This window comes from Schistocerca americana, chromosome 1, assembly GCF_021461395.2.
Source record: "Schistocerca americana isolate TAMUIC-IGC-003095 chromosome 1, iqSchAmer2.1, whole genome shotgun sequence".
Taxonomy (NCBI): Eukaryota; Metazoa; Arthropoda; class Insecta; order Orthoptera; family Acrididae; genus Schistocerca; species Schistocerca americana.
The window spans coordinates 515,837,050-515,855,932 of record NC_060119.1 but is presented as its reverse complement, the minus strand read 5'-3'; the positions used below and the strand labels follow the sequence as shown (position 1 = coordinate 515,855,932).

Below are 18,883 nucleotides of genomic sequence, written 5' to 3'. Positions count from 1 at the left end.
GTTACAACTTAGAGCTGAGGATGACATGGTGGACAGTAAGTATCATTGGCCCTTCATGGCCTGTTCGGACTGAGTTTGTTTTTATATAGCGTAACAGATAAAAAAGGACAAAATTTACATGTTTGGTGTAATACTATAATTTGTCAAATGCAGAAAAGAAAAATTAAACGCTAAAGAGCAAAACTTTTACGAATTTTAAGAATGATCCTAACAGTATTTCATTGGTGCATGGACTGAACAGTACTGGAAATGTTTTTGTGGCACACCTGCACTTTTTTGCAAAGAAATTTGGAGAAATATGGATCTGATATGAACTACCCTGGAATCTCAATCAAATGACAGATACTGTGCAAACCAGACACTGAAATCTGAATCTCTCTGTCATAGTGGTTATCAATATGTAATTTGGTCTAACATTTTGAGCTGTTCACTTCAACAGATGATTCTTCACTACTCCATTCATCCAAGCATGAGACTGGAGATATTTGTCTTACTTAACTTGATAATGCAGCACCACCCTTAGCAGTATTTGTCAATTCTCAGATGCTTATAAAACTAGTTAATTACCTAGATAAATGAAGCCTGTAAGTTGCTTTCTGTGGCTCTTTGGTAAAAGAGCAAGCTCTTGTGCTACGAATGTGAATTATTAGATTATTATTAGATTAGCACCTTGCTGAACAACTGACATGAATAAAATTATAAAAAAATCAACCTTTTCATCTGCAGAAAACAATAAATCAACAAAACTGATATTAAAATAAACACCAAGTTTTCTTGAGTGCAGAAAGTAACTTAATGAACATTGTGATGTGAAAGCTGGAAATAAAATTAATATTGCATATTATGTGTACTACAATAGATCAGTAGAATAAATACTATACATGCACACAAAATCAAATCAGGAACAAAGAAACAATTTAAAAAATTGAAGCCTAAATGGCTTGTAACACCAAAGCCTCTTTGTCTCAATATCAAATACACATTGAAACTAAAGGCAGAATTGAAGTTTATTTCCAAGGATGTGAATATCACTAACAATCTTTTCTTTTTGATGGCATAAATATTGTTGAATTTTAGCTTCACTGAGACAGCAAATAGAAAATCCACAAAAATTTCGAAGTGCAAGTAAATCGCTACAATTACACATATTTATTCAATCAATTAATAAAAACTGTCAAAGCAACAATAACCAATTCCTTAACGTAACAACAGGTGTGGGTCATAAAGAGAATGAAACATTGCAAACATTTATTATAAATCAAAGTGTAAACATGGAATACCTACATATAATTCAAATGTACATTATAAAAATACAGTTTCACACTTGAGAGGTTTGACGAACTAGTATACGTTTTCTCCCTTTTGTGTTCATTTCATTATTGTAAATAATACTCCACACTGATGGTTGCCACTTGTATTTCTTACTTAAATATAGTTTTTGCACGGAACAGATCAATGTTTGTTAAACAGTGTGTCAATGGCTGTTAAGAAAAATGTAGTATCTGTCAGTCATAATTAGGAAAAAAAAAAAAAAACCCAGCTGTTTTCTTTGCCTGCAATGAATGAAACAACAGAAACTCTTCCCATTAGATAAACTGAATGTTTAAGGAGACTTCCCCTCTATTTTCATTTAATGTCCATAGGTGATGTTCCTTTCTGCTCTACTCAGGGACTATATAACACGAACCACTCTTTTTAACTATGTTTTCGGAGTTTTCTTCTTCACTTTCAGCTTGCAATAATTGTGCTGCTCCCATTGATATATCTTGCGCTTCAAGAAAATTTGGGTTATTTCTTGCAATTTCTGCAACATCAAGAGTGACATTGCCACTAGATGTTACTATAGTCAATGGTGGACTATCATCAGTGGGTACATCTGATTCTTCAGTTTCAAGAATATGAGAACTTTCATGAAGAACCTGGAAGGGAAAAGAGGCATCACAACAGAGAAACATTTGATGAATTACAAGAGACATTGTTGTTTCATTGAATTCTACACTCACATACATATTTTTAGAATAGTTGACAGTGCAATGAAATCGGTGGTTTGTGGACGAAGAGCCCACGAAATAAATTACTTGTATTTCTAGTATAATGCGCTGGTAACATCTCACGACGTCACTGCAAAATGTGGATGTTTATGCTTGCAGTGCCCAAAATATTTGGTAATGCTACATGTGGCCCCTGGGTCATTCCAAATATCAAACATATTAGGACACATGGCAGTCATGGCTGGATATGGGTTTGGAACACCTTGTGTTACTGAGATTAGGCGGGTCAAGGCTGCCAAGCTTCACATACTTTCATTTTCTGTGGGAACCAATTCATCCTGAATGATACATAGAAACTAAATAATTCATGAATATAACAAAATATTTGTCTATTGGTGGTCAGTCTGTCGCTAGTCAGTCTATAGGTCCCCACTACTAGCTCCACACACTGCCTCTGAAACTATTGTGGAAAAAAGCCTCACTGAAGAGGACTTAACCTCAAAAGAGGAACACGACAGCAATTGTAAAACTGTACACCAGTGCCCACACAGAACTACGTGCAGGCAGTGTAGCAAAAGTATCCAGAAGGTGAGTGTGGAATGCCACAAAGTTAATGGGCCAACACTTAAAACCACTCTTCTTCTTCTTCTTTTTCCTGGCCTTATCACCTGTCTTCACAGGGACAAGCATTTTAATCTGAACTTAGCAATGTTACTCATAGAGAGAGGCAGGATGCCCTTATTGTTGCAATCTTCCACCACCACCCTTCCTCCAGGACGGAATTAGTGTATCCCATGTATCTGTCTCTAGTGTTATTCCATTTGAAAGTGTGAGAATGTGTTCACAGCATTTGCAAATCAAGTAATTGAGATGGGAAATGGGAAACATTCCAGTATTTACCTAGCTGGATGTGAAAAACCACACTCAGACTGGCCAGCACACCAGCCTTCATCATTAAACCACCAAGCAGATTTGATCTGGGACCAGCATACCTCCCCAAATCCTAGAAGCACCATGCTAACACGAGAGTTGACATTTCAATCAACAACCCCAGGATTTTGCTAATATTCTATACTGTAAACTCTGGACATATTTTGGCAAGTACAAGTTGGCATGATGGTGAAACACTGTGTGTCATGGAAATCAGGTATCTAGGTTTCACAGAGATTCTGATGATGGTACAAGTCTCTTATGCTGATGGGGTGTATTGCTGTTAAGGTAAACCTATCTCACACATTGTGTTATATTTGCCTCAGATATGTTACTTGTGCTACTGAGATGAATTCTTCAAATTCTTGCCCAACCAATTCTTTGAAGGAAGGCTGTACCATTAGTAGCTATCAACATCCTACTATCCTACTGATGAGTGCTCTGTAAGGTAGCCCTTAATAATGTTACAGAAAGAAATCTGAAAGCAACTTTTACACAATGGGAACAGCTGGTTAAGACATGTTTCAGTTTGTGAAAAGGCAACATATAATTTAATAAATAAAACAATACTCATAGAAATGTTCATCTCCCAACAACCCACCAGACTCCAAACAGCAAAATTGTTTGGGGAATGTGTCAGGTCCACTAAAACACAAGAGGACATGATAAGAGATAAATGATATAAAAAAATAATGAAATCGATATATAAGGAACTGATCTGGTTACCACACCAAATGGACTTAAAAACGAAGTTCCTTAAGGCATAACACATCTAAAAATATCATAGCCTCAGATTTGATGAGCAGATAGTGTACTCAAGTTATACAAGGCTTTTGGGTGGTCAGGGTTGGAGCATGGGTGCGCAGTATATAGATCTGCAAGGCTTACTTGTCTGAAAATTAATAACACTTCCCACCATAAAGAGATTAGTGTACCTGTGGGATCTGTCACATACCCAACCTCTACTAAGAGGTGAGGGGGCTGCCTTGGTGACAACTCCATTTGGAACTTTGAGTGTATCGATTATTGACTGATCCACGATCACTAGTATTTAGTATGGTTGAGTGCCAACTGATGGAAACGGCATTCACAAAATGCTCAAATATTACAAAGCCACTTGGGAACCACAATACCTAGTGGCATTTGGAATGGATCATCAAGTCAACACCATTCTGCATGCTGAAGATGCTCAGAATGATTTTAAAACTAGTAAATCACAAAAGGTAAAGTACCCCTCACCACCACCAAAAAAATATGTTTTCACAATATTACTCTACACCATCTGAAAGCAGAGCAATATATGCCTTTTTTTAACTAAAGGATCTAAATATGCAGACAACATTCACAGTTCTGTAGTTTTTCTGAATGTAATTTCATTACCTGATTGCCAAATGAATTCACTCCCTATGACACTCTGTGATGCCTGATCTTGAGGCCAACAGATCATACGAAAAAACTTCTCCCTTTATTGACTCCCAAAGTGTACTTTAAGCTACCTGACAAGGGGAGGCCAGGACAGTGGGATCACGGATTTACCTCAGACTTTGTACACGTTTAGCACACAATTAAAGCAACGTAATGTGCAAGCAATAAAAGGTGCACTACTCTGGGAATTCCGAGAAAATTGCAAGTTTTACGAATCTATTATGTAACTTATGTACCCGTGCATGGATGAGGGATGTTAGAGTTAATGGTGGTCTAGCAGTTAGCACTTGAGCTTCATAAAACGAACATGTATGAGGCAATGGTTCGACTCTCGCTTAAACCGTAATTTTTGTAGTACAAGAGTAAATTCTGTGATATTCAAAAACTTCACACCTACACTATTTGTTCTTGCTACGTTAGTAACATCTCACCGCTACACAGTTAACTGCCAAATGGGACTGCCCTCTCTGTCTGCAGCTCGAAGTGCAAAGTAGTTGGTTGGTAGGTTGGTTTGTGAGGGTTGAAGGGGCCAGACTTCAAAGGCCATTGGTGCCTGTAAAGTAGTTCTCGGGACCTTACCAGATTGCATTTGTATAAAGGGATATTACCCATCACGACAGGCATACATTTTCAAGAAAACTCTTGTATGTTTCTACATTTACTTGTCGATAATTATAATATATTTATTCTAATAATTACATCTAATTAAAATAGCTGTTGTTGCTGCGGTCTTCAGTTCAAAGACTGGTTTGATGTAACTCTCCAAGTCAGTCTACCCTGTGCAACAAGCCTCTTCGTCTCCAAGTAACTACTACGACCTTCATCCCTCTGCTCTGAATGTACTTACTATATTCATCTCTTGGTCTCCCTCTATCATTTTTACCCCCCCCCCCCCCCCCACCCCCACCCTCCCTCCCCATTTCCCTCCAGTATTAAATTGGTGACTCCTTGATGCCTCAGAATGTATCCTACCAATTGATCCCTTCCTTTAGTCAGGTTGTACCACAAATTTCTCTTATCCTCAATTCTATTCAGTACCACCTCATTAGTTACGTGATCTACCCATTTAATCTTCAGCATTCTTCTTTAGCACCACATTTTAAAAGCTTCTATTCTCTTCTTGTCTAAACTGTTTATCATCCATGTTTCACTTCCATACATGGCTACACTCCATAAAAATACTTCCAGAAAGGACTTCCTGCCACTTAAATCTATACTCGACGTTAACAGATTTCTCTTATTCAGAAATGCTTTTCTTGCCATTGACAGTCTACATTTTATAACCTCCCTATTTCAACCATCATAAGTAATTTTGCTACCCAAATAGCAAAAATCATTCACTACTTTAAGTGTCTCATTTCCTAATCAATTCCCTCAGCATCACCTAATTTAATTTGACTATATTCCATTATCCTTGTTTTACTTTTGTTGATTTTAATCTTATATCTTCCTTTCAAGATACTGTCCATTCCGTTCAATTGCTCTTCCAAGTCCATTGCTGTCTGTGACAGAATTACAATGCCATCAGCAAACCTCAAAGTTTTTATTTCTTCTCCCTGGATTTTAATTCCTACCCCAAATTTTCCTTTTGTTTCCTTTACTGCTTGCTCAATAAACAGATTGTATAACATTGGGGATAGGCTACCACCCTGTCTCATTCTCTTCTCAACCACTGCTTCCCTTTCGCACCCCTCAACTCATATAACTGCCATCTGGTTTCTGCACAAATAGCCTTTCACTCCCTGAATTTTACCCGTCGCCTTTGGAATTTGAAAGAGAGTATTCCAGTCAACATTGTCAAAAGCTTTCTCCAAGTCTACAAATGCAATAAATGGAGGTTTGCCTTTCCTTAACTTATATTCTATGAGAAGTTGTAGGGGCAGTATTGCCTTGGGTGCGCCTATGTTTCTCCAGAATCCAAAATGATCTTCCCTGAGGTCAGCTTCTACCAGTTTTTCCATTCATCTGTAAAGGCTTTGTGTTAGTCTTTTGCAGCTGTGACTTATTAAAACTGATAGTTCGCTAATTTTCACACCTTTCAGCACCTACTTTCTTTGGAATTAGATTTCTTATATTCTTCTTGAAGTCTGAGGGTATTTTGCATGTCTCATATATCTTGCTCCCAAGGGTATCAGTAGTTCTAATGCAGGGTTTCACAACATACGTGCTCGCGGAGCAAGCTATGAGCAGCAAGGCGCAAGCACGGAGCAAAGCGGAGAGTGGGGAGAGTCACGTGGGGCACACAACAGCTGCCGCCAGTCAATGTAAATCTGCGGCCACCTGCAGGGATATGACTCACGAATTATTACTGCGACAAATGAAACAAATAAAGGAGAATGTACACGTGCCACATAATTTTATTAGCTTTGTGTATGCCTCTACATTCATATTAATTTGTGAACTGTTACACAATAAAAGATGTCACTGAAGTGTGGGATTCTCGGTTATCTTGTACTTTTTGCTCTTCACAATTGCGTCTATGTTCGGAGTAATTGTTCTTGTGCATTGTAGGCGCAGCGTGCAGTTTAAATTTCGATCAGACAATGCATTTCTCAGACACGTCTTGTTACATTTCATTGCACAGAACAGTTGTTCACAAACAGACATGGAACCCAGCATTTATATTATTGTAGCTGCCAATTTGTGCAAATGAGGAAATCTATCATGAGGGAAGTGTCTGTAGAATTCCAAAATGTTTTTCTTGTTCTGAAATTTGTCTCTGTATTCTCTGTCACACTGGAGGTCAATAATTTCTAGTTGCAGCTCAGGACGAATCTCTTCAGTATTAGCTGAATATGGAGAACGGATCAAAATCACTGTCTAGTGCTGTCAGATCTTGAAAGCGATGATCAAATTCTTCCTTAAGGGCAACTAAACTATGTGAATAACGTTCACAGTCTTTGTGAACATCTTGCACGGATGATACTTTAGGAAAATGAGCTAGATTTCCTGTTGACTCACCCAAAGCGTCAATTCCATTTTAAAAGCTCGTGTTCGATCTATGAAATGAGTAATTAGCAGATCTTTACCTTGTAGTGAAATGTTCAAAGCATTCAGATGGCTAGTTAAATCTGCTAAGAACGCGAGATCACATTTCCATGAAGGCTCTTTCAATTCAGGAACACACATGTTATTTATTTCCATGAACATATTTATCCCATCTGATAGGCAAAAAAATCGATTTAATAATTCGCCACGACTAAACCAGCGGACCTCGCTGTAATAAGACAGGCTACCATACTGGCTTTCACGCTCAAGAAATCTTTTAAATTGCCTGTGTTGTAGCCCATGCTTCCTTATATAATTGGTTGTACGAACAACAACACTCATCATATTTTTTAGAGTGATACTCTTTGCACATAAGTTTTCCTGGTGGATCACTAAGTGAACGCCCCTCATTTCATTCGGCATGGTCAGTTTTTGCATTCTCTCCTTCAACAGCGCAACGAAACCTGACTTTTTCCCTGTCATCGCTGGTGCACCGTCTGTAGACACTGAAACTAAAGAATTCCACGATAATTCTATATATTCAACACTTTCTTCAACACCACTCAAAATATCACCTCCGGTTGTAGTGTTCTTCACGGCTACTACATCAAGGAGCTCCTCCCTCACCTGAAGATCTCTATTAACACCTCTAATAAATATGGCAAGCTGCGCTGTTCCAGTGATATCAACACTTTCGTCCAGAGCTAGACAATACGCCATAAAATCTTTACAGATATTTGCAAGCTGGCTCTGGACGTCGTCTGCCATGTCCTGTATGCGACGCATAGTGGTCATGTTAGATAATGGCACAATCCGAAACTGTTCAACTTGAGATGGACTCAAATGTTCCGCTGCAACTACCAAACATACTTTTATTAAATCGCCATAGTGAAGGGGTGCAGGGATTTTGCTAAAAGCAAAGCAATTTTGTAACTCACTCTGAGAGGTGCCTCAGTTGATTTTTCTTCGTCGTCCAGATCTTCTTCGGATAGCTTTCTTTTAAGTTTAATAACTTCCTGTGCACGATCTGGTCCATCACATTTTCCACTTCCGTAGTCTTTCGCGTGGTACGACATATAATGTCGCTGCAAATTAAATTTCCTAAAAGAATTCAGCGTTTTGTGACATACTAAACATTTTGCAACACCATCTTTTTCTGTAAACAGATACAATTCCTCCCAATGGGGGTTGAACTGCGAAAGCATGGTTGGGGTTACACAACGGCGACTTGACATGATTCTTAACCAGCGAAGTGACTGTTAGAGCTGATAGTAGTACTTTAAACGTTACACAGTCGGCGTGAATTCAATAGGCACGCTGCGGCCCTATTCAAACGTGCGCGCGCATTTCCCCTCCCTCCCTACTCCGCGACCTTAAACCTGCTCGCGAGCACGTGCCTGAGCAGACGCGAGTACTTGCGCTCAAAACCCTCAAAACCGGCCAGTTGTTAAGCCCTGTTCTAATGGAATGTTGTCTACTCCTGGGGCCTTGCTTCGATTTAAGTCTTTCAGTGATTTATCAAAATATTTGCGCAGTATCAAATCTCCCTTTTCGTCTGTCTCTACATCCCCATCCATTTCCATAATATTGCCCTCTAGTATTTCTCCCTTATAGACACCCCCTATGTATTCCTTCCACCTTTTTCCCTTCCTTGCTTAGGACTGGTTTTCCATTTGAGCTCTTGATATTCATACAGGTGGTTTTCTTTTCCTGGATGCAGTATTTATCTTACCCCTAGTGATATATGCTTTACATCCCTACATTTGTCCTCTGGCCATTCTTACTTAGCCATTTTGCTTTTCCTGTCAATCTCATTTTTGAGACGTTTGCATTCCCCCTCGCTGTTTCATTTGTTGCATTTTTATATTTTCTCCTCTCATCAATTAAATTCGACATCTCTGTGTTATCCAAGGATTTCTACTGGTCCTTGTCTTTTACATACTTGATCCTCTGCTGCCTTCACTATTTCATCTCTCAGAGCTATCCATTCTTCTTCTTCTTCTTCTTCTTCTGTATTCCTTTCCCCTGTTCTTGTCAATTGTTCCCTAATGCTCCCTCTGAAACTCTCTACAACCTCTGGTTCTTTCAGTTTATTCAGGTCCCAGGTCAAGGTCAAATTCCTACCTTTTTGCACTTTCTTCAGTTTTAGTCTGCAGTTCATAATCAATAAATTGTGGTCAGAGTCAACATCTTCCCCCGGAAATGTCTTACAACTTAAAATCTGGTTCCTAAATCTCTGTTTAACCGTTATATAACTAATATGAAACCTTCTGGTGTCTATTCATGCCGACGTAAAATGCCTAACAGTGTTTACGAGGGGGGGCTGAAAAGTTTCCACCCCGAGATAGTTACCATAATGTCTCACATAAACACCACCATCTACTTTTATGGTGACCCTATGTGGTAAATTTCGTGGTTCCAGTTTTGTTAGTTTTGCCACTAGGATGCGTTATATACCTCAGTATAAGCAAAATGGCAAATATCGAAAGAATAAAGAAAAGTGCTGTGATTGAATATCTTCATTTGAAGCGAATGACACCCAACGAAATTGCAGAGGACATGCAGAATACAGTGCTCTGTCTTATGCAACAGTGAAAAAAACTGGCTGTCCAACTACAAATGTGGAAGAATGAGTATGGAAGATGCGCCAACGAATGGAAGGTGTGTCACCATTGCCCCTGATCAGAAAGTAACTGCAATTCATGACACGATTTTGCAGGATTGTCGAACGACATTGCAGTACATTGAAACCACATTTGGAATTTCCCATGGGCATGCTCATGATATTCTTGTATATCTTTTGGAAATGCAGAAAGTTTCATCTCGGTTGGGTCCTGAAAGACTTGAATGCAGATCAGTGACGGGAGCATGCGCAGTGTTGTGAAGAATCATGCGCCAATTTGAAGTGGATGAAGATGACTTTCCTGCAAGGCATGCGATAATGGACGAAACATAGGTTCACCACTTTGATCCTGAGACAAAATGACAGTCACAACAATGAGAACATCCTTCATCCCCTACCCAAAAAAAATTCTGGGTGCAAAAATCAGCCGGTAAGGTGACGGCATTGGTCTTCTGGGATGCAGAAGGGTAATTATGGTGGATTACTTGCAAATGTACCATACTATTGCACCCTCCCGCACTGTTTGCGAGAAGAGAGAAAGAAAATAAGCCATAGAAAATTGGTGCACGGAGTTCTTTTGCATCAGGACAATGCCCCGGCACACAAAGCCTTCACAACACTTGAAATTCTGCGTGACTTCGGGTTCGAACTGTTACGTCATCTGCCATATTCTCCGGATTTGGCTCCATCAGACTTTCTTCTTTTCCCAAACCTAAAAAAAGATCACAAAGGATGACGATTTGCAGTGACTGGGGCTGTGAACACTTGGTTGCACTCGAAATCAAAGACCTTTTATTTGAAAGGTTTGCAGAAGTTATCTGAGTGTGGCTGGAAGTGTATTAGTGTACACAGGTGTCATATTGAAAAATAAATTGGTATTATGAAATTTCTATCATTCTTTACTTGTTAGGCTAGACATTTTACGATCCCTCCCTCATACAAAGAGCTGGTTTATGACATGTTTCATTTCACAGGCGACTCTTCCTTTGATAGTATATGTTTTGCCAGTTACAGGGCTGATATAGTTGGTGGTAGGAGGGTGCTTAGGGTAAGTCTTGCAGCAGAGGTGGTCACAGGGGTAGGAGCAGTAGCGTATGGAGATGGGTGGGGAAGGAGCATAGGGTCTGACAAGGATATCACGGAGATTCGGATGGCACAGAAAGCTATTTTAGATGTGGTGGGCAAATCATCAGACAGAATGGATCTCATTTCAAGGCATCATTTCAGGAAGTCATGGCCTTGTCGAAGTACCTGATTAATACATTCAAGACCAGGATAATACTGAGTGGCAAGTGGTGTCCTCTGAAGTTGTTATTCGGAGGGATCACCGTACCAGGATTGGATGTGATGAACTAGGTTGGTGGGGTAATTACGACCAGTGATGGCTGAGGTGAGAATGTTGGTGTATTGCTGTAAAGATTCTTCACATGAACAAACATGTTTGCCTCAAATTCCAAGGCTGCATGAGAGGGAACATTTGACATGGAAAGGATGGCAACTGTGAAAATGTAAGTACTGTGTTTTGTTAGCAAGTTTAATGTGGACAGAAGTGAGGATGAGATCAACATCAAGGAAAGTGGCACGGGATTCAGAAGAGGACCATGTGACATTTAATTGGGAGAAGGTATTCAGAGATTCTAGAAATCTGAACAGGCCAGCCTAGCCATAAGTGCAAATGGCAAAGATATCATCACTGTATCTAAATCAAAACAGGGGCTGAAGGGTTATGGATCCCAGGAAAGCTGCTACAAACAACCCACGAAAACGTTGGCGTAGGAAGGAGCCAACCTGGTTCCCAGGGCCGTACTCTTGATCTCTTTGTATGTCTGCCCCTCAAAGGTGAAGTAACTGTTGGTAAGTATAAAGTTTATTTTGGTGAGCAGTAAGGATGTCATAGGTTTGGAATCAGGGAGGTGCTGACTGAGGAAACATTCAGCAGCAGACAGACAATGTGTGTGCGGAATGTTGGTGTAGAGGGAGGTGGCATCAACAGTGACAAGCAATGTGTGTGGTGGGAGTGGGACGGGCACGTAGTTCAGATGACCTAGGAAATGTTTGGTATATTTAATATAGGAGGGAAGTCTTTGCACTATGGATTGCAGGTGAGTACTTTGAAGCCAGCAATTGTAGGATGGCCAGGATTATTGGGCTTGTGGATCTTCACTAACATACTCCTGTTGAGCAAGAACCTACTCCTGTTAATCAGATACCACACTGATAGATCCTTTTCCCACTGGGAGGATCATAATGGAATCATCAGTTTGTAAGGATCTGAGGAAGGGTAGTGAAGCAATACTGGCTGTGAGGAATTCTTGCAGGACTTGTAAGGGATGATTTTGAGGTAGTGGCAGTGGATCAAGTTGGGATCATGGTCAGAACTGTTCAAGGTAGGGTTCAATGTCAGGTTTGCTGTTGGAAAGGTTTTAAGATTGGGTAGGAAAGTGATATTTCCAGTTGACATTATGTGTAAAGGAAAGTAGGTCCTTCATCAAAGCAGCATGATGTTTTACCTTCTTCCTAAGAGCCACAAACTCAATCATCCTGGCTGTCCTCTAACTGCTCGCTTCAAAGCACTCACTCACCGAATGTATATCTGCCTTGTGTGATCAACACGCAATGCCTGCAACCAATTATACAAACACTCTTCTCTTGTATTAAAGATACCAACCATTTCCTTGATCATTTGAAATCCGTGCCCATCCCACTCCCACCATATACCTTGCTTGTCACCGCTGATGCCATCTCCCTCTATATCAACATCCCACACATACATGGTCTGTCTGCTGCTGAACATTTCCTCAGTCAGCAACCACCTGATTCCAAACCTATGACATCCTTCTTGCTCATCTTAATCAACTTTATACTTACCAACAATTACTTCACCTTTGAGGGGTAGACACACAAACAGGTCAGGGGTACGGCCATGGGAACTAGGATGGCTCCTTCCTATGCTGACCTTTTCAGGGGTTGCTTGTAGGGGCTTTCCCGGGATCCATAAGCCTTCACACCCTGGTTTGGTTTAGATACATTGATGACATCTTTGGCATATGGATTAATGGCGAGGCTGACCTGTTAAAATTTCTGGATTCTCTTAATACCTTCTCCCAATTAAATTTCACATGGTCCTGTTCTGAATCCCATGCCACTTTCTTTGATGTTGATCTCATCCTGACTGAAGATCAGCTACACACTTTTGACCACATTAAACCTACTAACAAACAACAGTACTTACATTTTAACTGTTGCCATCCTTTCCGTGTCACTGGTCATAATTACCCAACCTGCCTAGTGCAGAAGTAGATTTCCCAAGCCATCACATCCAATCCTGTTACTGCTGATTCCTCTACAAAAGAATTTTGGAGCACACCACTTGCCACTCAATATTATCCTGGTCTGGAATGTATTAATCAGCTACTATGACAAGGCCACAACTTCCTAAATTCATGCCTTGAAATGAAATCCATTCCGTCTTAGATTTTGCCCACCATATCTAGAACAGATTTTTGTTTCACTCCCAAACTCTGTAGTATCCTTGTCAGACCCTATGATCTTTCCGCACCCATCTCCTGACCCTCTGGCTTTTGATCCTGTGAATGTCCCCATTGCAAGACTTGCCCTATACGCCCTCCTACCGCCACCTATACCAGCCCTGTGACTGGCAAAACATATACGTATACACTATTCAGCCTTTTACATTGGCATGACTATCACCCAGTTATCAGTCAGGATGAATGGGTGTATGCAGAGGGTGTAGACAGACAACACACAATATCCTGTTGCGAAGCATGCTGTACAATATGACAGTCATGACCTCAGTGCCTGTTTTACCACACGCACCATCTGGATTCTTCCCTCAGATGCCAGTTTCAAAGAACTCTGCAGGTGGGAACTAGTGCTACAACATGTCATTGGTTCTCGCCACCCACCCGGCCTTAATTTACATTAATTCCTTCCATCTCAGCATTGTTTCACAGTAATTGCTCCTTACTTCATTCCATTTTAGTTTTCAACATCTTTAATTTTCTGACCTGTTTATTTCTGCCGTCCCCCCTCCCACATCTGTTACTTACAATGCACTTGGCTTTTCACATTATTAACTAGTGCATGATGTTTCAGCAGTAATCTCTGTCTTACAATTACCCTGTCTTCCACCTTTCAGCTCTCAGGTTTACAAATCTCATCCGGTGTAATCCCCAACAATCAGTCTTTCCTTCACATACCATCCATGTGACTTTTCCAAACTGTACCCCTTTTCCTAAACCTCTCCAGTCCTTTTCGTTCACCTCTCTTCCTTCCCCTTGAACTCTTCAGCCAGAAGAAGGAGCCACTGGTTCCAAAAGCTTGCATAAGTTAAACCTTGTATGTGTGTGTGTGTCCATTTAGTGAGTGGATTTTTTTTATCTATCCAGTTACTTTATGAGATCGTACATGTAACACACAAAAATTCTAACTCATTCATGATTCTCTTCTTTGGCTGCATCTGTCCAGGAGAGTATATTCTGCTGTGAGACCTCACTATTGAGGCGAAAGACCATGCATCACTGGGAGGAGGGGTGGCTGGGAATGGATGACAAGCTGTGGTTGGCATAGTCAACTGCGAAGCTATGGCATAACTCTTTTCAGCCACAGAGGCAAAATGAAGTCCTTAATCTGCCTTTGGATTGGACAGTCCTCCAGACAGACAAAATCCTAGTTCACTGAGAGGACCAACCAGTGGGTGATGTTTGTGGCATATGATTATCAAGTATGGTGTATCTGCAAGAGTGCATCTTTTCTACAAATATGAGGTTGGTCCATAATTTGCTTAATATCAGGCGATGGCACAGATGTGAATTTTTGTTTCATCTTCCTAACTTTTTATAAAGAGCATTGTGAATGCTCACTTGCATAGTCATCCAGCTGGTTTTGCTGAACTAACCGGTGAAATATTTAATACTGCTATAAACGCACTAAACTCTATCTTAGCTTTTAGAACTATTAATTCTTTTCTTGGAAAGGAGACCAGGAAAGGTTGGGGAAGGTTAAAAATGCAGGGTCAGTCCTTAGAATGAAATATTTATTACTAGCTTAATTACAAACAAGACCAACTCCATTGTGTTGGTTGTTTAGGAGAGGGGAAAATCTGCCTTACATATATTCGACACAAATACTATGTTGAACTATTTTCTAAAGATCAGTAGCTAATTCAGAATCATATTTGTGTAACAATTCCAATGTCATTCTCTACGGTACAGTAGAAAATTGCTATTGAAATATGGATTTGGTCATGTTTGAACCTAATATGTGGAGTTGGCTGTATTTGTGATGGAAATTGTAGACTGTTTAATGCATTGTGGACACAGTATTTTCATTACAAGTGTAGGCAATAAAGAAAATTTTCAGCTTCAATCAAGAAGTAACTAACACTGTATTAATAAACTGAAATTTGAGAAGGTGAACATTTTATACACTATACAAACATTTATAATTTAATGAGCCACAAAACCATGTCAACAGTTTCAAAGTCATCAGCAGGGTTTACCTGCAGTCAATCACAATTTTCTGCACCTGCAAGTATATTTGGTTTGGTATAATTTTATCGTATGTTTTAGAAAGTTATCTTTATAATGTTTTTCAAATAACAATATTATGAAAAGAATAGATTGAACTTCCCATTGTTTGATGTTTTTCAAGTAGATACTTTTACATCCTGAATCTTTGAAGGATTTACTTTTATTTCACATAAAAGCACAGAACAATATACAAGGCAGACCAGAACTCCGACAAACTTTTAGAGATGGTGATATAGAACAAAACAAGGAAAAAATGCCTAGTAAACATGAGCCCTAAAATAAATACCTGAAGACCTATGAGCACTTGTTCATCTTTGCTACTGTGAGGCAAATATCTTCTACTGAAAGCTCTCTGCTTTCCATACTTTTAGAGGTGGTCGTATGGACCAAAACAATAAAAAAAGTCCAGTAAACATGAACTCCAAAGAGCTTAAGATCTATGAGCAATTCTTCATCTTCACGAAGGCAAAGCAAGTCTCTTCTGCTGAACAAGTGCTCATAGCTCTTAAAGGTATGCCTTTTAGAGACCATGTTTATTACAAACTTTCTTCTTGCCTTGGTCCATACTAACAACTCTGGAAGTTTGTCAGTGACGTTTTAGTTCATTCTTTACGTCTTTTGAACATTTGCTTTTCTTCACTATGAACAATGACTGTGCAGTCTCAAATTTGTATGTATATAAATACAGTAAAACTTGCTCAAAACGGAATCACCTGGGACTAAAATAATTTTCCAAATTGGACAAGTTTCCGGATTACACAAAACTCACTGGGCTATGTAAAACTTGTCAGGTATCATGCACAAACATACAGTAAAAATTTTTAATTACTCATATACTGTATTTATGTACCTTCACTCCCATGTTTATTTGCTTTACATTTCACTTCTTTTGACACATATCAAGGAGGGAAACTTGTTTTAATTCCCTGTTCAATTTTTTTAAGGCAATTTTTTTTGCACCATACAATAGTTCCAACAAGTTGGGAGAATTTGTGTGTGCTGCAAATTGCATAATATTGTTTACGCATGCAATGGTTTCTTCAGACTTATTAATTTTTCTAAGGACATCATTTTCCTCCTTTTCTTCTTCCCTTGTTTTTTCTTCATCATCCTCTGTGTTGCAGATTTCTATTAAGTTGCTGAAGTGAAAGTGGAGTGGGTTGACATAAAATCATCACTTCGAATGAGATCATCTGCACTACATGAAATGTTTCACTTTTACATTACTTAAGCAATTGCTGTTGCATTTTCTTGAACTTCGATGGCCATAAAAGCGTCTTGTTCTCGACTCCCAAACCCTGCTTTGTTGAAGCACTTAGTGACAATTTTGGGTTTTATTTCCTTTACTGCCATGCCAGTCCAACCATGCCAACCCAATTTACTGCATCCAGGACAGCAACTGACCATGCAACAGCAAACACATCTTTGGCTTCTTGAACACTAAGAATAAGAAATTGCATCAGTAATCATCTATAATGACATTTGAATGTGTAAATAACCCCCTGGTCCATGGGTTGTGTAAGGCTGGTTGAACCTGGAGGGAACCAAGCCAATTTCATGTTTGATAATGTTACCTTCGGGTGGTAGGTTGCATTGCCTAGGAATAGGAGAACTTGGCAATTTCCTTTTGTTCATTTTGGCATTGAAAGAGCTCAGTCATTCTTCCATAAGACCACTCACCATCCACACCTTTTTATTGCTTTGCCATGTGACTGGAAGCTTACTGACGTCTATGTTTTTCCGCCTTTCCAATCACCAGTGGCTTTTTCATTCCACCTAACATGTTTCCGCACCGCAGTACAATGAGTCTTTCCTTGGACATTTTTCTGCCAGTGCACTTTTCACCTCAAATTGCTCACGATTTTGAAGGCAGTGTGTGATAGAACAGTCCCATTTCATTGGCACCGAATTCACAATTAAGTTGGACAGTATTGTCTTCCATTCTGTTGCAACACTTTCCTACACATCCTTAGCTTCCCGACACACTTCATTCCATACACTGTTGTGCCTAGCTTTGAAACTATCCAGTTATCCTGTGGATGCCTTAAACTCTGTAATTCCAAGCTCTTTAGCAACTTTCAGAGCCTCACTCTGCAACATGAGTCCAGATAAAGGTAAGTTGTGCACTTACAAACCTTTCTCACACTATTTCGCTAATTTCTTCATTTCCGGTCTTCTTAGCCTTTCTTTATATCGGTCCATTCGCTTTCATCCATTCCATTCATCCCAAATCTTACCCTTCTTTCTTAAAGTCTCATAAATTTGTGTTCTACCGCATTTGAAACACAACATAATTTCGCGCACAGAGTCTGTCTTTCTCACTTATCTCGATTAAATTAATCTTATCATTAAGTGTTAACGACACATACCATTTGTTTGACATCATGTTACTGCATCTCTTAAAAGTGCTACTAGTCACCAGAAACTGGCAGAAAATAATGACCTTGACGGGTAAAACCATTGTTTAACAGAACAATAACCTCCTCTTTCACTGTGCACATTGCAGAAGAGTGTTGGTAGATGTGCAACAATGTTCCTGTATGTGCTGGCATGCATCAATAATGAGGAAAACGATAAAGCCAACCAACAGAGGACTGACGAATGAACCGTTCCCTCTGATGGAGACATTAATGTGGATGACCTCATTGGTGCTGTTCAAGAGATGCAGGCAAAATTTTTATAATGTAATCTTTCTCTCATTATAATTATCACCTTCAACCACCTCAACACTAACATGCACTACACAATACATGCATTACCTACACAAAACAAGTAGTCAAGACACCTGATATGCACATGACTCAAGTAATCATGAGCTACATGTCAAGATACATAAGGACTGTAATGATTTTCATGCAGCTAAATGTTACCTTCAAGACAATGAATTATGTTAATAGGCAATGGACAATTTGTCTATAAACACTGATTGAGAAATCATGATTCCCTCTGCGAAGTTCCAAATTGTTTTATATATATCTCTCTCTCTGTGTGTGTGTGTGTGTGTGTGTGTGTGTGTGTGTGTGTGTGTGTGTGTGCGTGTGAGAGAGAGAGAGAGAGAGAGAGAGAGAGAGAGAGAGAGAGAGAGATGGAAGAAATTAAAGACATTTGTCATGACAACTCTCCATGGATCATGGAATCTGTTGGGACCAGTCAACAAATGCAATGTTATCTGGTACTAACAAATTAAAAGAAAAAAAACTCTTCCATCACACTTTCCAGTCAATGTTAATAAAATTGGTGAAAAGAGTCACTGGTAAAGGGTAATTAGATTGATCATAGGTGATGATTCAGTAGTGCCTGGTTGAGTCTTGTCTATAGCATTTTAAATTTCAAGGAGAATGCATGAACACAGTTTTGCAGTCATCTTGCAATAG

At 39.5% G+C, this 18,883-nt stretch overlaps 1 protein-coding gene across 1 annotated transcript in view; it reads right to left on the bottom strand.

Annotated features, from left to right (window-relative positions):
- Positions 1-1,234: 1,234 nt before the first annotated feature.
- LOC124605167 (protein BANP-like) overlaps positions 1,235-18,883 on the bottom strand; it is a 194,381-nt gene continuing 176,732 nt past the window's right edge. The window contains exon 8 of the mRNA XM_047136663.1: positions 1,235-1,919. Coding sequence (XP_046992619.1) covers positions 1,662-1,919 — 258 coding nt within the window. The 3' untranslated portion in view covers positions 1,235-1,661. The remainder of the gene's footprint in view (positions 1,920-18,883) is intronic.